The following is a 26,547-nucleotide window of genomic DNA, read 5'->3' on the forward strand; positions in this document are numbered from 1 at the left end:
CTGCTGTCAGTTTCTGTGGTTCCATGTGAAGCTTTGGTAATCCAAACTTTAACCTAAAGATAGAGTGGAATGCAGGTCTCTTATGTATAAGACAGCACATTATGCTGTTGTCAAGTGAACTACTGGACTGAACAGATTTGATTTTTTTTTTAAATGGGATTTATTTGCCTTGAAGCCAAGATAAATTGGCTTCACATCAAAGAGTGATCTTTTCAGCGGTGTATGGGAATAGAATTATCAGGCAGCAAACGTATAAATACTGTAAGAACGGACTGTCTTATGTTCATAAAGATTATTACCAATATAGTATCATTTAATGTGAAAATCTACCTAAATGTTGTTTTTTTTCTTTTGCTGCAGAACTTTGTCAAGCGTGAAAATGAGCTCCTATAATATGAAAAAAGTCTGCTTTTTCTTTCAGCTTTTGCTGTAAGTGTAGTTCCTGAAGGTGCAGAAGATGAGACTGAACTACCAGTGCTGCAGGTAATAAATTTTGATTGCCAGAGCAGGAACGTTTTACAGACATTATAAAATCATCTAGAAGAGACCAGAGCAGAAAGCCTAACATCTGTGACATGGATTATTTTGATCACTGACTTCAGTGGTACTAAATGTCACATGGTGCCTTTGTTTTATGTGGCCTATGAGAGACCTCTAATGGGACACAAGTTGCATGTAGCACTACTCTTCTAGTATTACTACTATCTTAATGTATCCTATGGTTTCTTAGAATTACTAGAATAAACTTATACTTAGCACTTTTGATTTCTTTGTTATGCTGCATTTTCTGACTTCTGTTGACATTTGTATTAAGAGAATTAGGTTTTTTGGGTTTTGTTGTGGAACAAAATTGTAATTTAGGAAAAAATTTATTTTCTTTTTTCCAGGATCAGCTGAAGAGTGCATTAGAAACTTATAGTAAAAAAAACTTAGCGGTTTTGCATAGCTTCTACAAGTTGATAGTGTTACTGCTGTTGAGAATAGTTTTTGAGTATATAACCTTTATTAGTTCAGAGACAGGTTTTCCTTTCTTCTTGGTTTTGTTAAATGTATAATACATTGAGAGGGAAATGGGTGCCTCTCTGCTAAATTAGCATTATTACATATTGCTACCCAAGTCACGGCTCAAGTAAAGCTTGCGTATGAAATTTCAAATTAACAGACTAGAATCAAATAAAAGTACTGGAATGAATCAAGACTTAGAATCTATAACTGCCGTTTAGATCTAGTGAGCTCACATCAAATGCAATAGAAGTATGATGAGAGATACGTGTTTCTAAGTAATTTTTGGTTTTGATGATGATTGCTATATCTACAGTAATTTTCATAAATGAAAAAGATCCTTATTGCAAACTGCTGATCTGCTGCAGTGTATCTGGAAGACTAGGTAATGTTCTGTTTTCATTACTTACAAGTTGCTGGTTGTCAAATTGCATTACTGTCTCAATCCAGCTGTTTAATTATATCATTCATATGCAGGATATAGTTTATGAAAGCTTTCCTACTATTTTAGAGTTTCAAAACCTTCCCTCATATGAAGTCAGAGGTGCCTCCTAGAACTCTTCAGGCCAAAATACTTTTGTTGGTGGTTTTTTTTTTTTTTTTCACATTAACAGGAATATAACGGGCAACAATTGTTTTGTGTTATAATAAAGTTAATTGTAAAATACAGCTTGTTCATCACTGTGTACCACAAAACACATACTTTTTTGTTTGCATAGAAAATTAATCTTCCCATGTTGTTTATGATATAGGTTAACTTAGAATGTGGTGTATTTTGCGCAGTAAGGTGGCAGTACTGTGTATAGTCATCAAAATAACTTAGTCTTATAAGAATTTTTTTAAACTTTATTGACCCAGTCAACAAAAAAGGGTCGTAAGCATGGATGCAATGCAGTCATTCTTGAAAAGGTTTTACAGATGGCTACCAAGGAAGTTTGGAGCTTATGCATTTCAGTGTAAAAGTCAGACCCGGACAGAGGGAGAGATCATCTGAGGCAAGTAGGACTAGAAGGATTAGATGGATATGATATTATAAAAAAAAAAGGGGGGAGGGAAATGTGTTTATAAATAGGAATTAAGTCACAAGGGTAGGAAAAGCTATATATGAGCTTATTACTGAGGGGTGCCTTTTATGGCATTTCTATCTGAAGGTCTTAAAAGACTTGAACCAAGATAAGTCCTGCAACACCCGTATGCAATTAGTAAAGATGGTCTTGATTTTACATGTGGAGAAACCAAAGCACTGAGGTGCTGTTACCAGGGAGAAATTGTGCATTAAATGAAGGCTCTGTTTTCCTTCCTACAATTTTTGTAGGAAGCACAGAGCTATTTCTCCAGTCCTATCTCTCTACCAGTCAGCAGTTCTTAAACAACACCTTTCCACCCAGCCTCTGTTAGGTAGAAGCAATTGAATATGCTCTAAGGTATTTTTATGTGTGTGTCTTCGTTTCCTGGTTAACGATGCAAATGCAATGTCACTGTTGTGTGTTCCTCAGCACTCTGTTAAAATTCCATCACAAATGTATGTGATACCTGAGTAAATCCCAGTGAAGTCATGTTATGTACAACAACCTCTTCATATTTATTTGTCTTGATATAAATTGCTTTTGAGTCGTCTTTTAAGAATTGTGTTTCAGTAGATGCTTGATAGTGGATCAGATGAGTGTGTTGGGTTTTTTTTACACACTGAACAGGTGTGTTTGTATTATAGAGTTCCATATTCCAAACTTTGTGCTCAGGAGATACATATTAAAAAAAAAAAAAAAAAGACATCATTAGTATTAACTTAAAGAGCTCTGGTATAAATTGAGTCATGGAAAAGCATTCTCTCTATTCTTTTACTGTATTGTCTAAGTGATAGTATACAAACATGTAGAATATCTGTTTCAATTCTCAATCATGAAAAACTTTTTACTTTAGTTTTTTTTTTATTAGTTCTTAAGGTAAAACCTCTGTGTATGCATTTACAGTCTGATGAATGCTTTGACTCCCTCTATCTCTCTATAGAAATATTTGAGTTTTTGCGTATATCCTTATTTTGCTTTTTCTCCTTTCTTCTAGAAGTCTGAAAAAAGTGGAACAAATAGAAAAATAAGCAGAGGTAAGTACTGTGTAGTCTGTATTTGTTTTCACTTTTGGCTGCTTTTTTAGTATAAATAAAATATGGTTATGCTTTGAAAAGTGACTGTGTTAACAGTGCCTAAATGCTCGACAGCATTGTCAGTTAATTGCCAATTCCCAAATACTTTGTTTTTTTGTTTTTGTTCCTCATGTAGTCTCATCAAACAGAAGCTTCTCGATCTTTGTTCATATTAGCAATTATTGTAGTTAAGTGTTTTTCTGAAAATGTGCACTTGCGCTATGAAACTGATGCATTGCTTTTTGTAGTACACAGTATTTTAAAATCAAATTTCATGATACTTAGTAGCAGTTCTTGTAAAAATTTAACATGAAACTGAATTTTACCATTCTGTTAGGCTCTCATGTAATGACTAGGGTTATTATAAATTACTTGTAACAACCTGTAATAACTTTGTCATATCTGGAAACAAGCATTAAAGAAACATGTTAAACATTAATAGGATACTGAGTGGTAAAATACATTTTTACTGGACATGTGAGATAAATTATGAGAATAACAATTCTGCAAGCTTCTGCCTTTTCTGAAAACAAGTCTGATGTCCTTCCAGCAAAAAGTTTACAGACCTGAGATAAGGACTTGCCATCTCTGCACTGTAACCTAGTGCTGCCTCTGCTATACTACAGCAGTTCAATTCGTAAAGCTGCCTGGACTGTTATGGTACTTCTCACCCTTTTAAGCCCTGAGCACTTGGGTCTGCTTGTTCTAAAAAGAACCAGCTTGACCAAGTCTCTGTTGCAGCAGTTTCTGAGTAGTTGTGAGTTCATTCTGACATCAAAGCTGAACACTGGCAAGGCTTACCATGCTTTTAGTGGAGTTGCTAACAGAACTCTGAACGGTGCTGAGAAGATCTGTTTTTTGTTTGTTGGCTTTTTTGGGGCTTAGTTGCAAGCTCTGTCCCTAACACAGATAACCACTTTTGTGGAAGATAATTAAGTCCATTGTCCCATTAATGTCCTGTTTTAGCATTGAAAGGTCAGGACCTTTCTATAGGAGCTTTGTTACTCTGTTTCCCTGTTCACCCATCCTTAGCTGGTGTCAGTGAAAGTCCATTTCCTCTTTGTACTCTTTCATCTCTTTCTGTGGAATCTCATAGCAGAGCCAGATGCTGGGTGCTGCTTTTATCACTCCCAGCAGACCTGCCGGGTCTCACTTCATAAAACCCCCAGGGAGGCATTGACAGACTTTTTTTTGGCTTTTGACAGTGCTCAGTTTTCGTAAGTCTTAATATAATCTCCTTGCTTAGGAAAGTTCTATTTAGGAACATTACAATAGTACATTAGTGATGTAACTACCATCTGTCATCTATTGTTTGTTTCAGTAGGAGATCACTTTAAAGCAGACAAAAGTCTTTTATGCAGCAGGTAGCAAAATTTAGAAACTTGCTTAACAGGAGATAGTGGAAGCAGACCATACCAGCAGTTTCAAGAGGGGACAAGTCCATAAATATATGGTGAGATAAATAGGCAGCAATGTATCTTCTGGCATTTCCTAATGCAATAGCTGTGGATGCTGTTAGAGTATGAGGAGCACTGGAGAAAGTGAAGGTCTTGTGGTGTCCCTAAATAGTATTTCCTGTTGCGACTGTTAAAGACGATATACTGGACTAGATGGACCATTGGTCTGACATAATATGTCGTTTCTTGTGTTCTCTATCTTTTTTTAAATGAGATTCTTCCTCTCCTTAAGAAAGAATATTTTTTTTTTTTTAAGAAGTTTCTTTTAACCCATTTCTGTGGGTAAAATCAAGGAAGGACTTGAAACAGAATGAAGTTCTTGATGTTCTTGGTTCCTGTGATTTTTTTCATTCTTTTTCAAACTGTTATAGAAGAAAATTCTTTCTTCTTTATAAATAAGCTGTACCTTTGTAAGAAGGAAGTGGAGTTACCATCTGTAGTTTTAATTTCAGAGTTTTAAGGGATCTCTTTAAGTGTCCTTAGCCAAGCCTTTGAAGACAGCTATCATCAACATCTTGATATCCTAGTCACTGGGAAGGCAAGTGTAATACAGAGAAGACTGAACATTATGTTCTTACGGTTGCTTTGTCTTCCCAGAATGTGAGATAGCTTTCTGGATTGGCTGGTGTGCAGAGTTTCATGCATGGATATGTTATAATCCAGCCGAAAGATCAGTGACGTGACTTACCAATGTTGGGTCATCATTGCCATGCCATGGCAAAAAGTTTTGCCCTTCAGGTGGATGTATAGGTACTCTATTGATGGGTGTATTTGACCCCAAATGGTAGGCCATATTGCTGACCAACAGTATTTTTAGCTTTTAGAATATTTGAATAGCAAAAGCAAATCTCCTTCTTGAAGTGAGGCACTGGCTGTTTCAGGATAGTGTACAATGATTTCACCTTCTTTGGAAACTCAAGGAAGCACTGAGCTTTGGAGCATGAGTTCTCTAGATTCCTTCTGCAGTCTGTGGAAATGGTCACCCTCTGGAAGTGCCCCTCTGAGATCCAACATAGGTTGAGTCATTCTCTCTGGAGATATTCCTTTCACCACAAGAGTATCTACTAGCTTTTGGCTGCAGGGTGAGAGGGTGTTTGGTTTGGGTTATTTCTTTCTCTCTTTTTTTTTTTTTTTTTTTTTAACGTCTGTGTTAAATGAGAGAAGAATGAAGTAGTCTTGAGGCTTTTTTTTCGTTGGATTTGATTCTTGCAAATATGGTGATGTTATACTTCCTCTGATCTGCAAATACCTGCAATATTCTGAAAGGATCAAAAGTATTTTTTGCAGTTATGTCCTTTTAATATCCTGCCTGGCCTAGATCTGCATTTTATCTAGGCTCTCTAGGAATTAGTGAGGGAAGTTTGGGTGGAAGGGTGAGAACAACATGCAAGATTTAAATACGTTTTTCCTTTAGTATCAGAGCAAATGCGTAGGTGATGAACCTTTTTTTTTTTTTTTTTTTGGGGGGGGGTGGTTAAGTAAGTGTTAAGACAAGTCATGAGTTCTGAAGTGGTAAGCAACATACTTTATGTACAACAAAACTATGAAAGCGTGTGCAGTTTGGATACTATTATTTCTAATTTCAAGAAGTAAACAAGTGTACTAAAAATGTGCATTTGGAATTGATTTTAAAGGGGTTTTTTGGATGTTACTAGGGCAAGTAGTTTAATAAAATTCAGGAAATAGAAATATCTGAAATATCAAACTGCGTTGAGAGTGAGTGTTTGAAGTTAGGATGGCTTTCAGTTCTCCTGCTGCAGGCCATAACCAGATAATCAGTCATTACGATACTTATTGCATATATGATAAATAAAGAAGCACGCACACACAGATGAGACTGTGTGTCTGTATCTATCTATCTATATATGTGTATGCATACACTGCCTTTAATCCAGAAAGATCCCAATAACTTTTGTATAAACACGTGTACAAATTGTGGTTCTTGGCATGAGAAAAGACTTGTCTCCGCTTTCTGCTTTTAACTGTGGAAGCTTTATATTAGGCTACAATAATTTGCTCAAAATATAAGAACTAAAAGATCCTGATGTGGAGTTTCAGGTTGATTCTAGCGTTGGTATAAAAGGAGGGGAAGGCCTATAGAATATGCAAGTGGCCTAATTTTTTTAAACCTAAATCAGAAGCTGAGTTTTCTGACCCACACAGTAGAGTTTCTGGTTTGTGAGTTAAAGCACCAGTGCTTCTGCAGTTTAGTTTTTGTCTGACTAAATAACGAGACATTTGGTACTTTCTCACTGGAATGAAAGCCCTCTTTTCATTGTACAAATATTCCATTTAGCCTTGAACAAATTAATTTTATTGCCATCATTTCTTAGGAAAGAAAAACCCAAAGAAAAGAGGAGCTAGATTTAAGCACCATTGACAGAGCTGCAAAGATGTCAGTGGCATTCTTTTACCTATTAGAGGATGGTGGTTAGACTGCATCCTAGTTGTTTTAAAGTCATAATTGTAATTTTTGCAGAAATGGTTTGGACCATGTCAAACATACTCCAGGAAGTATATAAATCATCACTGAATTCTGTCTTTTCTGTGGATGCCTGTTCTACCTTTTTATTGATGTGTTTAAACATTCAGTGAGTCAGAGGCATGGTTCTAGATGCCCGCTGTTTCAGGAGAGTTAGGTAATTAGGAATCTCAGGAGCCATTTTCACTCTTCTCCATTTCTAGAACAATAGGAGAGAATGGGGAAGACCCGCCTCAGAATATACTTGCGGCCTGACAATTAAGACTGGCTTGGAATGCTAAAGACCTACATTCAGGCCCAAACTGCCTCACAGATGAGAACTTGGGGTTTTTGCATCCTGGGTGAATGCTTTAACCTCTGGCTACCAGAGGAAGGCTAGCAGGCAACATTATCATCTTATGTTCTTCTAGGAGCTTTTTTTACTGGGGGGGGGGGGGGGGGCGGGCTGAAATGTTTGTCTTAAATTTTTCAGTAGCTCTGAGTTGACTAAGCAGCCTTTTGTGGTCAATAAACTTTGCAAAAAAAAAAAAAAAGTCATATAAGTAGTTCATTAGTGCTGGTCGTTATACTGCAATGCTTATCTTCCAAATAGCAGTATTTCCCCACTGCCATCTTTTGAACTGATTTAGTGGTAACTCCTAAGGAGGTGTATTTTGCATAGGGTCATTGTATAGTTGCTAAAACGTACATTACAGTTAGTGGCTTGTTAAAAGTTTTTTTAAGGCTCCATTCTGTTTAGCAATGAGATATGGTTGTGATAAGACTCAGGAAGTTTCAGCATTCCTGTTGCCCCCCCCTTTTTTTTTTTTCCCAATATATATTCTTTTTTCTGTGAACTTGCAGTATCTTTCCAATCAATGAGCATTTGAGATTGTTGAAGATATTTTCCAGATATGGAAATGTGCTAGGGAAATAAAAGAGAAAAGAAGACAACAAGAGAAATAAAGTATATCAGTAGCTCTTTTGGACATTAATCTTCCGAAAGACTCCATTCTTTGTCTTGCTTGCTTGACTATTTCTCAACTTGAGAAACAATTTAGGTGTTTAAAATTATACATACTTTCTCTTGACATTTTAATACACTAAATATTTCTCTTAATGAACTATTTTAAATTGTCTATAGCAGGGGAAACTATTGCCATTGGATTAAAGCAGTAACACCAAGGTAGTTAATAGATTACTCCTAGAAAGTATTCTATTGTGGGATATCACAGCTGTTGTTAAATGTATCATAAGTGAAACAGTGTAATTTAGATGCTTGTGTATCTGTAAATGTACTGATAACTAAAACAGTAATTGTGTAAAGCAATATGGTTTTTGCTTTTTATCTCTGGGGATATTTTCAGTGTTGCGCATGTAGATTTAGCCCTTTGACTCTCACTAGCATCACTGAAGTGTAGTTTTAATTTTTGCACTAGTTTCAATTTTTGCACTAATTTTAATTTTTGCACAGGAAATCTAGCAAATTTCTTGCTAGATAGCAAATAGCTGTTATTCAGACATTTTTAGTGTGCATGGTTTTTTTAAGCAGTTTGTTGGGTGGGTCAGAGCATGAAGGAACGCTGCGTGGGAAAAAATGTGAAATGAGAACTGATATCTGTCAGTGCTTATGCCATCTCCGCAACTTTATCACCAGAAACCTCACACAATTTGACATTTTCAGAGTTTGTCTTGGTGAATAAGCTAATAAATTGAGGGAAAAGAACATCAGGGGAAAAGTAGAAAAAGATTTAACTGCAGCTTTGAGCTGCCGTAGGTCTAAATTAACAAGTAACTCTTCAGAGGAACGAAGGAATGTAATTGATGGTCAGGTCTTGGTCATGGCAATCTTCTCATAATCTTAGGAAAGATATTTAGGGTTAATGATCTTTTTGTTGCCACTGTTTTTCTTGTGGTCCTTCATTATGTGCTCAGTTTTACTCTTTTTCCTGGAGACTACTACATTCCTTCTTTGGACATTTATTCTCCATCTTTGTTCTACTGTTCTTCACTCATTCTACTCTATTTGCCAAGTTAGCGTTTTTAACCTAGAGGTCAAGATCTTGATGTGAAACTAGGATCTTTTAGGTTGACTTGGTCTACGATGCAAGAATATACATTTTAAAAATAAATATTGCATGAAGTAAAACTTGAATTTATACCTCAGTGAAACTGCAGATTAAAAGTGTTGAAATACTCTGTTGCCTGACACGAAGCTTCACATGGTTCCTCTAAGGTGCTCTGTCCTTGGGATGTTTATCTTTACACAGACATTGCTGGCAGTAAAATCTGGCGGCTTTCAGTCCGCTGTGACTCTCTGGATTTTCTCTACTGAACATTCATCCTGGACTGTCTTCAATTTGACATGTATCCTGTATCTCATTGAAAGTTTGGTTTTGCTGGAATACCAGTAACTCTTCTTAGAAAGCTCTCCTAGAGGTTTTATATCTTTAATTTCTCTGTCAGCTTTCCTAGTGTTGCTAATGATGGTGGTCTCGAAGTTCTGCTTTTCTGAAATTCGACTCCTATGTCTTTTTTGTTACCTATATATTTTTTTTGGTGTGCACTTTGTTCCTTCTCCACATTTTTTGACATTCTGTGCAGATCCCATGGGACTTCATCTTTGATTTCTCTCCTTTTGGTACTGTCTTGTCTTGGAGTGATGTCATCTGTAAACATTAACTCAGCAGCCTTTTCTGTGCTGTCTCCTTGAATTAACTAGAATCTGTTATCTCTTACGCCTGATCTGACTGTCACCTCGAGTGACTGAACTTAAATGCAGTTCTCAATCCCCGTCCACCCTCCCCACCAGTCGACTTACTTATCTCCTTGAACACTGAACATCATTACTGTCTTTTTGTTCCTTAGGTAGTAGTTGGTCAGTCACTTGCACCTCTTAAGTTGTTGCACCCTGGATGTCCTCATCTGCACACTTTCTGCATAGTATCTATAAAGTTCAGCCTTTTCTGGCAAACCAAAGAGAAACTGCAATATAGTGGCTCCTCATCTCATACGTTGCTACTTCGTTACAGTCTTGGGTGGGCTATGCAGCATAGGTCAAACTTGTTAAGAATTTTTGAAAGGGCATCTGTCCTCTTCCTTTCATCTTCTCATCCTCTGCTGTGTTCTGCTTCTGAATGGGATCAAATCTGCCTGGTTTTCTTAGCTTTCAAGGTGCTGAGAGATTATTCTATCTACTATCATCAAGAAAATTTGGCTATCATCAGCTTCTCCATGGTATCAGCCTTTGTTACCTACTTGTATTTTTTAATAAGCGCTTTTTTGGGTCCATAAATGTTTGCAAAGCTACTTCATTATTTTCTTTTAAATTTCTCACAGTCACCTCTTGTGTTGAAAGTTCTTAACTATTGTGCCTTTAAACACTGTGAGAACACATTTGAGGTGTTGATGCTGTCCTACCAGATAAAAGTTGTACCTCATTGTTCTCATGTGCGTCTCTCTCCATCTGATGTTTGTTTCTGGGTAGGGTTTTTAGCTCTTTATTGAAGAAGCATATTTTCCATTTCATGTTCATCCATTGCCTAGTGAGGGGAGATTCTGGCCCATAACTAACACCTTTTAACTCTGGTGATAAGGAGTGCTGGTGTATTGGAGAAAAAGGAACTTAATGAATGTGGCTACTGTTAACTGTGGGCATAAGTTTCTTTGTTGCTGCAGTTCTCCTAGTCGTGTCATACTTTTTATGTGTTAAGCCTAAAAAGGACTGGTTTGGATTTTTTTGTCTGTTAAATTATGCCTTTTTATTATTTCATGAAATGTTTGTATAACTAAAGAAATAGCTTGCTATGTAATAGATTCCCTTGCCACACCTGGGTTCTCAGTAGCTTTGGAGCAAAACTGAAAATAACTTCTTTTGTCTTTAAATCTTGTTATTTTCTGGTTCACAGAATTAAAAGAAATTGTATTTATCATCCAGAGTCAAAGTAATTCTTTTCATTCCAAGAGAGCAGAAGATCTAAAAAGAGATATTTTAAAACAGGCTGCAGATCTTGGAAAGGTATGTTTAGATAATATAGATTGTACCTTGTTATGTATGTTTTTACTGCATTTTACTAAAAATATAGTTTGCTATTGTGCCTTTTTTGGATCCATTTTATTAATTTTATTAATTCTCTTCTGTGTGCTTATAAGAGAACTATTTCAGTGGGTGTTTATTGATTGTATGCCATGATGTATCACCAAATACTTTTAGTTTGAACTATCTACCTTTTTGTATAATAATGGTTTTTGTTTGGATGGCATTTGATGTAAAAGTGATAACAAGAAAGACTGTAGTGTGCGTTTAAGAAAAAGTCAGATGCTTGCTTTATGAAGTGAAAAACATAATCATTTAAGCACTACTTAGAATAATCTTTAGGTGAGTACTTTATTACATCCAATGAAGATGCTGTAATGTAGATTTTGTCAGAATTTCATTGCACAACCGTAGCATTGTGGCAGTAGAGCAGCAATATATGTGTACGTTAAAATTCCGAGACAGGATTCCCTACTTCCTACAACAATAGTCTTCCACAGCACTCTTGCCCACGTAGGTATTAGCTCCCTCCCTGGTGCAGTACCTTCCCTAATGACTCCTTGTTCCTCTGCCACCCCACTGCAGACTGAGCACTCTGCCTCTCACTTGCTGGTGAGCCACGCTGGCCTGGGAGCTGCACATTGTACAAGTCTGCTTTTGGCTTAACACTCTAATATGAAATTTTACTTGTAAAGCTTTAGTCTAGAAAGAAGAGGTTTTTGAGTGACTTACATTGAAAGTTAAGGGTACATAAACAATGCTGTATTTTCTTTTGTCTTTAATAAAAATAAGAAAAAAGTAAGAGAGGCATACATCCCCTGATATGAAATAGCTTGCTGTGAGGCTATTGGACCTATTTTTCAACTCCCGGTTCTCTTGTAAAGGAAAAAGAAGTCTGATTTAAATTGTCTTATCTATCTTGGCCTTGGAGTGCCTAAATTAGGTTCCTGGACGTTTTAGGCTTCATTATCCAAGCTTATCAAACCTGTTGTAATTAAATCCATTCTAACCACAATTTTTAATCCTTTAATGAAATCAATCATGTGAACAGCCTTTGTTCTGCAGAGTTCTGCTCTCTGAGAGTCCTCTTTGGGATTGAGACAAGTGTTCAGATACAATGTGTGCAGACAGGATTATGGCTTCAGTTGTTAAAAACAAGGATTTTAGTTGAGTTCTGTAATTGATGTTGCAGAATATGAATGATGAAAAGATCACTAAGTGGAAGTATAAACAGTTTCAGTGAGGCAGGAATATATGCATGTTTTATGGGAGAGGTAAAGTCTTTTTTGTAATCAAAGAGTTGTACCTGTGAGTACTTTTGCCTTGAGCAAACTGAACTGGCTTTTTAAAAACTTTATTATCTAATTAAGGAGATTCTTTTATTGGAATGCTGAAATGGTGATGCTTTTCCAATATTAAGAGGTACGTGTTAGACAGCATTCATGGCATCTTAGAGATGCAGTGGTGGAAATATATCACACCAAAAATCTCGTACCTGAAATCTGGGAAAAGGTGAAAGCCATCAATGTACAGGAAAAAAATGAGCATAGCCAGCATGTACGTGGCATGTCTTGGTTGTTTTTTGTCAGCTCACAGTTCCACTGCAGGCCACTGTGAGGCATGACCCAATAATACTAATTACGGAAAAGAGACAGAAGGTGTCTTAAATTCTGCACATCAACATTTGAAGTTCTCATTTTTCATTAAAAGAATACATATGAAATTATTACTTTCAGGCAAAGGAAGTTAAATCCTTGCGTTTTAAAAGACAACTGCTGTATAGAAACAAAGGACTGGATCAACTGAATCATCAGGTTCACTTGCCTGTTGTCACAAGACCAAATGATAGATGTTTAGTCCATAAGGATTCATTAATTATTATTTTCCTCTTGTAAAATGAGAAGTGGAAGCCAGCTGTTAGATTTTTGTTATTTAATGAAACCAGAATATCTGCATTCCTTTAAAATGGATTAAATCACTCACATTCGTATTTACTTTACATCAATCTTTACAAGTAAGTTGTCTATTTATTTTCTTTCACTATGTACTTAAAACATTTTTTTCATGTGAAACTAATCGATAATTCCGGCCACCAGTAGATGTCAGTACTGTGTTCATGCTTCAAAGCCTATACCATAGTGATTTATTGAATATTAGTCAAAACTCTTAAGTTAGAAATAGCAATGAAGAAAATTTAAGAAAATTGGTAAAATTTTAAGGAATTTCTGAGATTTCTGAGCATTTAAGAAGCTCTGTAAACTAGGCCTTCCTAAGAAACACCAAATAAGAATAAGGAAGCTGTCAGAGTGTGAAATAATATTTGGGACTGTTCCCTTTCTATCTTCTTAAAAGATTGAAAACCAGGATTACTTTTCTGGCTGTTACATTTAAGACTAGAAAACAGGTAAAATATAGTTTCTGAAAAATGATAGATTTTGTCTGAAATACTGTTTTAGATGCAGTTAATGCTATTTAATTGCCTGGGCTTGTGATAATGTTCTGAAGACAAAGGTCCGCGTATTTCTTTATGAAAACTGGTCTAGTAGAGTAAATGCCTTTGTTTGTTTCTTTGTTTCCTTGAGGGTTCTTATATTGAACACCCTCAGCCAATTCATTATGTTCAAAAAACTTTTTTTTTTTTCCTGAAAATCCTAGAGATTAAATGGTATCCTATATATATTAACCAGAAGAAATATAGCAAATTAGTACTATTCATTATGGAGATTAAAAAACAAACAAACAAACAAAAAACCAAACCAAAAATGTAAGAATAAGACTTTAAGACTGATACCATGGAGTACTGGAAAATGAAAATGAGTATCAAGATCAACCCCATTTTTTTAATTAGAACAGGTATGTTTTATGCATAACTTTATTTCCCAATGTTATTAAACCTAGTGTCTTTTTTTCTTTTCTGTAAAATGTTAGTGTGCAATCTGTTTCCTTCCTAGCAACAGCTTTCTTTTCTTCTGCAAGGATTTATTCATGTCAAATAAATCCTGTAGCCTCATGAAATGCGCTTATCACTTTAGTTCTTAAAATGCTTATTCTTTAAGATGTAAGAGTTTATCTTGCCAGGCAGCGGACAGTTTTTTGTTGACTGACCTTATGAAAAACACGGCTCTTTGGCATATCTTGTCCATTAGCTTTCCATCTCTTTGTAGAACAAAGATCAGGTGCCAGTTATACAAGAGCTGTTGGGGAAGGTACTGCCGTGTCATCTGTGATATTAATCTTGTACGCCACTCTACTTGGCCCAGGTCTTGCTAGTCTTTGACCGATCAGCAGGACTCTTTCCACAGCGAAATGATGAATCTAGACTGTGTGAAGGTATCTTGCTGAGATGACAAGTCCTGCACTTCCCTGTGGTGAGGGCAGAGATGCTGATGGGGTACCTGGAGCATCTGGCACTCTTACTTTCTCAAAGAACTGAAGTCCCTGCAGGGGGTCCCTCATGGACTGAAAAAATTAGAGTTATTAGGGAACATGGTACTGCAGCAAAAGAGAGGGAGGAAGAAGTTCCAGCCTTTATCCGTGGCCTCCTGAAACCACATAAATCCTTGTCCAAAAGTTTTGAGTATCGTAGTACCTAGTACGTGTTGCTCTTGTGATGCTTTTTTCTGACTGTATTGCTTGAGTCAGATGATAGTACCAGTAACTACTAAAAGCCCTGGATCATCTCTGGTTTATGAATAGAAAATTCTGGAAACAAGATTTCTTTGTCCTTTTCTCCTCTGCGCCCCCAACAATATTTTCCATTTAGAGAATGAACACCTAAATATTGCTGTACCAGTTGAGTTTTCTCCTAAACTTGCATGCTTGCACCTTGCATAATTTGGATTTTTTTGTTTAAAAGACAGAGGACAAATTAATGGATTAATTTAGTATTTCAGACTTGCCCTCATTTTCAGATTCCTGTATAAAGTTTAGTTGGACCTTCATTTTTATCCAACCTTTTCTCTCTCCCCCTTTGCTTCTGTTTTGCCTGACTTCTATTTGTAGCATCAACCAAAACTTTCATATTTATACCTGTCTTCCAAATCTGTCCACAAAACTTCACATCTATTACGTGGGTACAGCTTGCAGTATAAAAACCTTGTCTTTAATAAGTGTGTGCATTTAAGTGGTCAGTGTATGAAGTTTGTATTTCCCCTTCCTTCACCATATTAATATCTGCATTTGTTTGTTTTCTGATGTATTACTTATTCTGCTTACATACATTGTCTGATACCAGCATGTTCTTGGTCACTTTCTTTCCTGTTGAGTACATAGTTTCTCTTCATAATGCTTAATTTGTTTTAGGATTTGCATTTTAAAATGCAACTGCTCATTTTGGGGCCTCAATATTTGGGTGCTCAACTTCTGAAATGCTTCTAAACTCTGATCTGTTGAAGGGTAAGGTGCCTCCAAGTTCTGAAAATCAAACCTTTTGAAAATGTTTCAGGAAAAGTGTACAAAATTACTATTTAGTTAGGAAAATCTATTTCAGAGTTGTCTTGAATCTTTTCTCTTCAAGGGCATCTTGCAGGACTTCACAAATTTGACTGACTTCTGTTTTATCTCTGCTTTCTTCCAGCTGTTCTCTTGGCTTTTTGTTTTAATTGTTTGATCTCTGACTTTTCGATATGCCCTTGCTTCTTATTCTGCAAAGGTACCAGAATACTTTTGACAATTACTAGGTTTTATTATCAGCAAAATCAATATCTAGCCTATTAATTATTTTGTGCTCGAGACTGTAAAACTTACCTACACTGTAATGCTAGAAGATTAATATGATCATCTTTCCATAACAGGTATTCAGTAGATTTGAAAGAATTTGTAGAAATTCGATAATATTGCACTGAGATCTTATAACAGTTTCAGCAGTGACAAATGGGCTCCTTTCAGCCCTGCCTTACACATCATACAGTGTTTTTACAGACTTGCTTTTCCCAGTCAAATATGTGATAATTGCATTGGCTTTTGTATGCAGAAAATTGGACCTGTCACCTTACAGAGATGTCTTCTCATGTCAGGACAAAAAAAAAAAAAATATGTGAAATTGGCAAGTTTAAAGTGCTTAGGCAAAGGTGCCTCTCAGCCTCTTCTGCAGCAATCTCTGCATACATCACAGGATTTGAACGAAACCATTTTGCTAAGGTATATAGTAAAGAATGAATAAGAGATTGATCTAAAGTTTCCTCTTCTACTGTGACAGCTGTCTGCTATGTTGAAATTGCTCCGTCATCTTTGAATAGAGTGCCATATTTGCTGCTCTCAAGTATACATGAGACTAGAATTACTAAATCATTAAAATTAACCCTTAAAATCAGTACTTGTTAACAGTTTTCTTTGTTTCTTGTAAATTCTCCTAAGCATCTGCAGTAGTGCTTGAAATACATTTACCAAATACCTTTGTGAAAGCTTCTTTCTGTTCTCCTGTTCCTGTTCATTCTCTTCTTCCTTTCTTCTTCCTAAGTTAGAAAATGGATTTTAGGTTTACTTGGTAAGAGACTACTGGGGAGAAGGGACCTGCTGCCCCACGTATCACATTAAGTTAGCTAGGGAGATGACCGCCTCAAACTCGCTGTTAGTGAAAGGTGCTCCAGACTTATTTGTCTGTGAATATAAAAATCTACTACGAAATGGAAATACTTAAAACTTTCTGTAAGGCTAAGAATTTCAGTAGATATTGCAATAAAAAGTTGAAGGTTAGTGAGCTTATATTGTTTCCATAGACTAAAGGGAGAGACAAGCAGAAGACAGAAGTAAACCATCGTCTATTTGTGTGTATGACATGGAATTTGCAAACCGTCCAATGTTAGAATAGACTTTATAGATTTTGAAGGGACAATGTGCTAATAATAAAAGAATCAACAGAACCCCATAAATAGCTTAATTTCATTTTTGGAGTGTTTTTATTTGTTAGTTCTGATTGGGAATGGATTTTAGTATTGTGGCTGATATTAGCGTGTAAGGTGAGTTTTTACTTAAAAGCAAAATCTATCTTAAACAGCTATTATAAATAAAGAATTGTATTCAGATCAGTTGGCAACATAATTATTATGGTTCACCATTAATACTTAGTTTTGCGAATAATAGCTGTGTACTGTATATCACACGTCTGTCTTCTGTATGGTTGCTTTTATTCAGAATGTGAGCTGTGGAGACAGTATTCCTCACTGCTTTTATCCACACAAGTGATAAGCAAACAAATGGCACTTTAGAGCAATTTATTATTGTCATTCTAGGCTACTGTCTCATTATACGCATCTCTGGTGGCATTTATTATAATAAACACTCAAATCTTTTCCAGATTTTTACACCTTTTTTTTGTCTTGTTACAAAATAAGACTTATTTTGGGATGTTGGTGATCGTTAACTCTCAAAAGGATAAAACAGGGAAGATGGGATATCTGGGGGGAAGACAGGAGATTCTAGGGGAGGAAAAAGAAAATGCAGAATAAATCGGTGAGAACTCTCATATTAAGTTTCTTCCTCCAGAGGTACACTTTTTAATTAGCAAGTGCAAATACTTGTCTCAGTTTTCAAAATTCAGACTTCTGCTCAAACTAAATATTAGACTGACTTAAAATCCATGTAATTATTTTATTAAATCCCAGTTAACTGAAAGTATAGCAGATGTGCCATACTTGCTTGGCACATCTGGACTAATATTTGGACTATTTCTACATTAGCAAGTAGTTTGGTGCAATAGGACCAAATATGAGGAGCAGTGCAGTTGATTCTGAGGAGCTAGCACTGGTGTTACATGACATTTCAAAGGGTTTTACTTTCGACTAGTTCTGATTTGGTTCTGTGAACTGGAGGTCTATTAGCAGTTACAGCACATCATCCCAAAGGAATACAATTTGTGCATTCTGTGATGCAAGCCAGTGCAGTGAGTAGGAAAAAATGCACAAAAATGGACTAACCTAGCCTGAATATATGAGGGAGTGTTAGGAAGAAGCAGGAGCTGCTTTTGGTCTAGGTCTTGATCTTGCAATTAGGTTTGAACTTTATTTAGCAAATATCTCTTTTTTTTTTTTTTTTTTTTTTCCCCTAGATAATAAGATTTACGATAATAATTTTCAAATGGATCGATACATCTGAATGTCGTTCACATCTCCGTAATTACAAGAATAAAATTAGTTTGGTTTTTATATTGTTCAGTTTGAAAAGTCAGGACTTGACAACTCTATCAGCAAGCACTAATTGAAGACTCCAGACTTCATTTTGATCTTTGAAACACGTAGCCCATGACTAACGGGGAGGGGGGGCATAATTCATTTGTTGATAGATATACATTTTGAAAAAAAAAATTTTTTTAAGTTTAGTAGTTTCTTGAGTCTTCTCATGTCCTGGGCATCTGAATTATGATCTGTTCAGGTTTTCATCTACAAGATTGGAGGAAATTGTATTGGAGTCAACACATTTTCTACTCCTGATCATGGAAAACATAGGCGCACTTATAAATTCTTTGTATGACTGTCTTTCAGTTTGCGGCCGGACAAATGTTTGTACTGGTAGTTGAGGAAAATCTTGTGGTGTCACGTCAACATAATGTAAACCAAATTAACACTGATTGCTGCTGACCACAAGTGAATTATTTCTGCATCACTAAAACCTTATTGGACCTTTTACTGATTTTCTAATTGTGGGAACTCTAGGCAGTATGTTAGCAATTGGCAATAGTGTAATATGCGTGATGAAATTTACTCCGATTATTGTTGAAGAACAACCCAGTAAAATAAAAAAAATCAGTGGCTACCAGCGTCTTTCCCACATGAAAAAGTTATATCAATAATTATAGGTTATTGAGACAGAAATACATTGTAGTCGAAAGCTTTCTTTTTGATGATGAAATAGCTTATTGCATAAGGATTAATATTGCAGCTAACTGCCTAAAAAGTCCCTTCAGATACACATACTTATTGTAGCTATTTTCCTAGGCAATGAGTTGCTGGATCTAGCGTGCAAGCACTCAGAAGTCAGTGCTTTGGTCACGCGTCCAAGTATATTTTCTGGCAGCTAAGTTGTATTCTGAGGATTTCAATATTGTGTACAGTAGGAAAAAGGAATAAAATTACTTCCTCTTCACTAAAATTCTTTTTTTGCCTCTTATCTGAAGTTATAGTCAGGAACACTTCAAATCACTTTCTTAAGTTGCAGTTATTGCCTCTGTAAGATTGGGTAAATGCTTCCATCTTTTCTTTAATGTAAGATCATTTGACGACAAACTTACACACAGCATCTTGCTCTTGATTTATGAAAGCAGACTGCTGCTATGGCCTTTCCATGAACCCTTTGAAACTGCACATAATATATTACGAAAACTTAGTTCTTTTTAAAAATGATAACCAGGCATCTGAGAGTAGAACAGAAGTAGAGATTCTCTCTAGTGGAAAATAGTAGATTATATTTTATTACTTTAGGCTTCCTGAGGAGCAAAAGACTACAAAATGTCTATTTATTGGATATTATGCTTTGTTAGCAACACAGGTTTTTTTAAATGTTATCGCAGCCTTTCAATACTTAAAGGGGGCTTAGAAGAAAGATGGGGCCAGACTTTTTAGTAGGGCCTGTAGTGATAGGGTAAGGGGTAATGGTTTTAAACTAGAAGAGAGTCGATTCAGACCAGATATAAGGAAGAAATTCTTTACAATGAGGGTGGTGAAACACTGGAACGGGTTGCCCAGAGAGGTGGTAGATGCCCCATCCCTGGAAACATTCAAGGTCAGGTTGGACAGGGCTCTGGGCAACCTGATCTAGTTGAAGGTGTCCCTGCCCATTGCAGGGGGGTTGGACTAGATGGCCTTTAAAGGTCCCTTCCACCCCAAACTCTTCTATGATTCTGTGAAAGCAGCTTAAAGAGAGAAATAAAGCAAAGGTTAAAAAGGCCATGACCATCTTGGAGAAGCTCCCAAATCACTGACTTGTTAAACAGAAGCAAAGTACTTTTGTTATAGCTGTGTTGTAAAACAGTACTTTAAGTCATTCATGGGTTTTATTTGAAGGGGTATAGCGAAATAATGTTTTGCCCTGGATTTTTGGACTTGATGTTCTGATAAATATTGATACTTATGTCTTTAAAACATGAAAAATATTTGAAATGTGTATTGTAGTTTTCAATGTTTAAGCAAATTGTTAGAATATGGAGAAGATATTGTGTGCAGTGTAGTATTTGATGGTGGCAATTCCTAGCAAATGGACTGGCCTGCTCGATTTAGAGGTAGGAGATTTGCTCTTACTTTCTGTCATTTTAGAAATACTTCAGGGTGTCTACAGAAGTGGCATGTTTGTGAAAATAAAGCTGTAGGGAGACTTCAGTGTGTATTCCACAGCTCTACTTCTCAGAGTAGTCATAACGGATGACTGGAGGAGCTTGGCTTATTTAACCTCCCAAGGGAGGGTTGAGAAGAGGGTAGATAGGCTAGCTCTGAATGTGTCTTAGGATTAATTTTTGTAAAGAAGATAAGAGAGCAGCGAAAATGTTAAGTGCTTGTAGAGCATGTAGAGCAAAAACTAGGAAAACATTTCTAATTCTGGAACTATGTGATTCAACAACAGTGTCTAGGGTTTAGGATCTCCCCTCTTGCCCCTCAGTTCTGGGTTTCATGAGGCAGTTTAATAAACTTACAAAACGCAGAGATATAGGCAAGACACCGGCAGATACCAGCATGCTGGACTCATTAAGAGCAGATTCCTATACACTACTGTATTTTACTATAATGCGTTATAAGTAAGTTTGCTAATTGCTCTGATCAGATGACTCAGTAATATAACAATAAACATTACAGTCATGTTTTGCATTTTACCGCAGTTCCGTATCTGTTTATATGTAGTACTTGCGATATTATGTCACATAGGGCATATAATAAATAGTGGTTAGCAACGTCCAGTTTGAATTATGTTCTAAAAACCATGTTCTCATTAAACCATACACTTAGGGCAAGGTTTAGTTATGCTTAGATGAAATTCAGTGGAGTCCATTCTGCAGGAAAACAAAGCAAGCACAGGTCTTCTAGGAGGTCGTAGAGGATGTGACCTAGCTGTGGCTCTGGAAATCCCATTTTAGCTGGAGGTGATCTCTTCCAGCCTGGGTGCTTACAGAGGTCCATTTTGGCCTTGTTTCTTCTAGGAGGTTGGGTAGAGAAAGAGAGCAGGCTTATGAGGCTTATGAGAATGTCAAAAAGAAAAGATACCTTGCAAAAGTATCAGATTAGCTCAAGAAAGAGTGCTTTTTCTTTATCGCCAGTCCATTGATCTGCACAAAGGAAGGAGTTGGGGTTTTTTTGTTAAAGAGGAGATACCTAAGTATATGGTACAGCTACTTAGATTATGCAATTTACTTCATACCTTTTGCATGGGCAAATGTTGTTTGTATCTAAAATGAATACAACTTCAGCCTTTAGCGTGATACAGACACTGAATATATTCTTAACTACTTTTATCTCTGTCTGGCTCCTATTGTACATGAAATCCATGACCACATACAAATACTAGCATAACTGCAGGGTTTGTATGCTTGTAAATAGAAATGTTCTTGTAAAGACAGAGGTCTGCCCTTTTATCTTCCTATCTGCAATCCCATAAGCAAACATATTTTTATGGTTTTACCATGAAGTGGTTACATTTTAGTGAAATACCAGATGTTGAGTATACTGTTACTAAGATTTGTCACTTCCACTAAAAACTTCTGGACTTCCTTGGTTTTGCGATAAATTGAAATTAACCAGAAACGTATTTGATGGATTGGCTTGAACTAGAACCATAAATCAGAACCACTGATATTTTAGATGCAGGTGAATATCCTGTTCCAAATTAGAGTTTTGGCATTGTTTCTTTTCAATTTTGGTCATTCACAATCGCATAAATATTTTTAAAAATAATAGATCATTTTTTTTTTTATAGGGTTAATGCACTCCTGAGAGACACCATTATTCTTTAGAGTGGTAGAGATGTTTTCTTTAGTGTATGAAGTTTGGAGGTTTTTAGGTATTTCCAGGTGCTATGCTTAACTGCTCTTAAAAAGGATTTCAAGTAAACTTGACAGAGTCTGCAAACACTGTAAACTTTATCTTATAGCTTTTCTTAGAGAATAAATTATTTTTGTGTTTAAATGTGAATTTTATGTTAATGGCATTGGCTTATATTCATGAGAAGCATTCATCAAACAAAAATGTTTTGCGTGTGCACGGTGTAAGAGGAAAGGAGTTAGGCCCTTGAGAGGTCAAGATGATTTGTCTTAGGAGCTGCCAAATCCACCAGCCTGACAGAGGTGAGGCTGCTGCAGCTCCGTGTCCCCAGGGCCAACCACTAGCAAGGCTACGCATGTGTTCCCAATAGGCACATATGCATGCATACACACACTACGTGTACGTATATACGTGGTCATCCACATAGATTAACACAGAAACCACAGCACTCTTACAAACACAAACTGCACCAATGGCCTGACCTTGTTTCACCTTTCTGGCTGGTCAGGATGAAAGCCTGTTTGTAGAATATGTATACATAAATACACACATCTACAATATGGATGCCTCCAGTAGCCGGTCTTTGACACTCGGTCTGTGCAGTCGCTGGTCTCGCATCACCGGTCTGTGCAGTTGCCAGCACGTGGGCACATGAGGCTTGCTCCATTCCGGTTGCTGATGCTCAGCCCTGCTCCTGCGCACCCGCACGCACACACTATGGATCCTCCCAGTAGCTTTAGGCACACAGTGTATCCAGTAGTCAGCCCCCGGCCTCCCTGTTGCTTCACGCACAGACGCACACACGCAAAGGGATCTTTCTGGTACCTGGTGCAGACTTACAACCCTGCTAGTAGCTTACCCTTGCACCCCAGAGGCTCTCCTGTAGCTGGGACCTCCTGTTTCCTCCAGTAACCAACTGTCAGGCCCCTTGGTCTCCCCAGTATCTGCCTCAGACTTGTGGCTGCTCCGATACCTGGCTCCCAAGCCTCTTCTCCTACTCCTAGTCCAGCTTGATGCTCACGAGCAATGACGCACACTGAAACACACACCCACACAACATGCATGCACCCCACTCTCCCCAGTTTCTGGCAGCACAGAGATGTGCACCACTGTGACTTATGGTCCCCTCTCCAGTTGCAGGCACTCAGGTCTGAATACACGCAGACAGACAGAGCCTCCTGCCCAGGAGTCAGAAATGAAATTTAAGGAGAAAACAGGACAGACTGCAGTGATCAGTGCAAGCAATGGCCAGACAAGCGTCCTGACCAGCAATCTCTTTCAAGTGACCAACCTCTTTTTTCCCTATGTTTACCAATGGTTGTTCCTCCTCAAACGACCCTGATCCCTCTTTTCCTGGCCTTTTGTCTTCCCTAAGCATCTCATAATAAGTTTTGTGCCATCCCAAAGTGCTCTTCCCCTGAATCCCATAATGAGTCACATGCCCCTGTAGGCAGTAACCCCCTGTCAGACTGCAAGGTGAGCAGGGAGCCTCTCCCTTCTCTTTAGCTGGTGAGTGTCACACCTGGAGAGGCTGATGGCTCCTCTGGGACAGCCCTTGGGGGGAGCTGGGTCAGGGTGCTCAGTTTTCTCCAATTACATTATTGGGGTTCCTACCCTGTTACTGTTCCTCTGTGCTGCTTTGTGTTTGTGGTGATGAGCCTTTAGTCACATAACTTAACAGTTTGTATGATGGAAAGGTGGGATCGTTTACCTGCTAGTATTAAGTCGTTTGTGTTAAAGTGCATTACTGCCACCAGAGCTTTGTTAGGTTAATTGTTGTAATGGGATGTACTTAGATGGTGAGGAAGTTTAGATAAACTGGGAGGTTAGACTCTTCTGGCAGGAAGATTTTTGCTTCAGTGCTAGTACAATTACTGAACCCAAAGGATTTAGACATTTGTGAGGTGGTTGAGACCCTAATGATGCTGCAATAGAGAATTATACTTGTAAGTGTAGTAAATCAATGGAGTAAGATACTGCCTATATATTACTGGATATATATCTCTGTCCCACTTTTTACATGTATGAACTAGTGAATAAATTACGCAGTCTGGTTTATCAGAGGGCCGTGTTTAAAAAGTGTTTTCTTGGGAACTACCCCAGAATGATAGCTTGTCTTCTAGACATCGGGATCTGCCACACCGAAGAGATTTCAAGTAACAAAAGAGCAAAGAAATTTATGAAAATATTTTCCTTTGTAGGAAGCTTCTTTGGTTTTTCAGGAAGAAAAAATGCTAATGCATTTTGATTTTTGCATAAACTCGTGGGTTTTTGTCATGATGTTAGTGTGACAGGTCAAAGCTGAACTCAGCAAAATAAAGAGTGTTAGAACTCTCGCGTAAGCTCTGTGTAACGTCCAATGGAAGCCTTTGTAGAATACCCTACATTATTTATAAGTCTTTCTTTACAGTATGGGATTTTATGATATGGTAAAGAAACAAGTATGATATATTGCTTAATTGATTACATGGGACCTATACAAAATATTTAACTTGAAGTGTATTAGCTTTATATCTAATAGAGAATTAAGAAATAATGAGTTGGAAGAAGCACTTTCCCTAAATTGTGGGTCACCTTGTTTCATACCATCCTAAGTCATGTATTCTGCAGGGCTACTTGACAGTAAAAAACAATGAGAAACTAAGTAGTTGTTCCAGAGTAAGTTTTTTTAAGATTGGGTGGTGTTTAGGAAAAAAGTGCATATAATTCAAGTTTAATGGGAATATTTTTATTTTTCTTAAAGGAATTACCTACGGTTCTGCTTATTCATCAGATGGACGGGCATGAAGGTGCATGGACAATATTACCATTAATGAGAGAGTAAGTGTAATGAATGACAGTTATTTTCAGAATTTTTTTGTAACTAAGAATATAAATATTACTTAGACCACTTCTTTCAAAAGCAAAGTTTTTGAGTGAGAGTTGCAACTTTATCTTTTCACCTTCTTGCTCTACTATTTTTGGTTTTCCAAAAGCTATTTTAAATAAAAGAGCAAGAGTAATATAATGTAACTGAATAACTACCTTCTTCAAAGCATTGTGGGTTTTAAAATTATTAGGGAAGTAAACTAGTCAAAAGAGATACCATTTTTAAATGTGTATTTTCCTATTTGGTCCCCATTTCTCACAGTGTGAGGTGTGAGGTATTTCAGAACTTTTGACCTTTCAGATTTCTTGGCTGAATGAAGTGGATAAATAATTTTTAAGAAATAGATAATAATACCTGTTTGGGGTTTCTATCTTTTATTGCTTACAGTATTTCTAAGAGGTGGTATGCCTCTATAGTGAAAAGGTGTAGGTCTCAACATCTTTTTAGAAGCTTATATGGCCAGTTTTCATCTTAGTATGGTCAGAGATGACAGGTAATCTCAAATATCTTTTCTTCTTAGCTTATGCAGATGGCTCCAAGGAAGACATGCTGCATTTACAGGATAGTATGTTGCAAACTGTCAGGAAGCAATGATTCTTGTTTCAGAAAGTCCTAAAGCTCCATGGTGCTGAAGGCTATCCTTTGCCTAAAGCTTGCGTTTGAAATTGATGCCAGAGACTCTGCAGCCTCTTGATGTTTAATTTAGTTAATATAATTTGTTAGAGTTACTCAGAAGGATGTTTTTGTTTTGGTTTGAGGTTTTTACATCAGAGTGGTTGCAGGACAGGATGCTTTTCCTTCTGCTTTCCATTGCTTTCTGTGTGTGTAGAAACATGAAAATAGTGCTTGTATAGTAGCTATCTTTGAGATACATGTAAACTGTGAAAAGAAGCAAAAGGAGAATTAAAGTAAATTGAAAAACTGGAAGATGATGTTCCAACTATCAATCATCTTTGTTTTTCCTTCTTAGCTCCTGTTTCAATGACCTAGTGGTTTCTCTTCTGAATTATTTATGTTCCGGTGACAGGGTTTACAGATCCAGTTCTCATAGCAAAACTCAGAAAGAAAAATACAAATGCTCATTTTTGTGATAAAGCAGAAGAAAATTCTTCAGAAATCAGAAGAGGAATCTAAAGTAGAGATTTCCATCTTGAGAATTCTGGAACATTAATTTCCTTGTGTCTACCGCTTCGCTTACCACTTTTGGAAGAATGAATTGTGATATAAGATGCATTCTTATCTGAAAACTGCTTTCAGAAGAATGGCTTTCCTCAGTTCTGTAATTGTCAGCATTTTTACGGAAGCCTCTAAACAGTTATGACAATTCTTAATTTTTAGTTCTTGGGCACAGGTTAACTTGGACAAAATACTTCATTTCAGAAGATGTAATCGTAAGGCATCAGTGGATGTCTTATGACACAGCACCCTTACTGTCTCCAGAAGGCCCACTACATTTCTTCTCAGTAACCATGTTAACTAAGCAGAGAAGAAATCACTTTTTTAGATTCTTACCCTGAAACTGGATCTTACCTGAGCATCTCCAGTGGCTCCTTGCAATCCGAACTCCAGATCTGTGTGCTATGAGTTCTACATAGGACTCTCTGCAGGCCTTAAATACTTGAAA

The 26,547-nt window shown here is 36.9% G+C and overlaps 1 protein-coding gene across 1 annotated transcript in view; it reads left to right on the top strand.

Moving 5' to 3' along the window:
• The window catches only part of B3GLCT (beta 3-glucosyltransferase), a 61,446-nt gene that overhangs the window by 7,903 nt on the left and 26,996 nt on the right, over nt 1–26,547 (top strand). Inside the window, exons 2-5 of the mRNA XM_082333637.1 lie at nt 422–483; nt 3,064–3,103; nt 10,969–11,078; nt 24,798–24,874. Of these exons, the coding sequence (XP_082189763.1) occupies nt 422–483; nt 3,064–3,103; nt 10,969–11,078; nt 24,798–24,874 (289 nt within the window). The remainder of the gene's footprint in view (nt 1–421; nt 484–3,063; nt 3,104–10,968; nt 11,079–24,797; nt 24,875–26,547) is intronic.

Source organism: Platalea leucorodia (genome assembly GCF_965183815.1).
Source record: "Platalea leucorodia genome assembly, chromosome: 2".
Classification (NCBI taxonomy): domain Eukaryota; kingdom Metazoa; phylum Chordata; class Aves; order Pelecaniformes; family Threskiornithidae; genus Platalea; species Platalea leucorodia.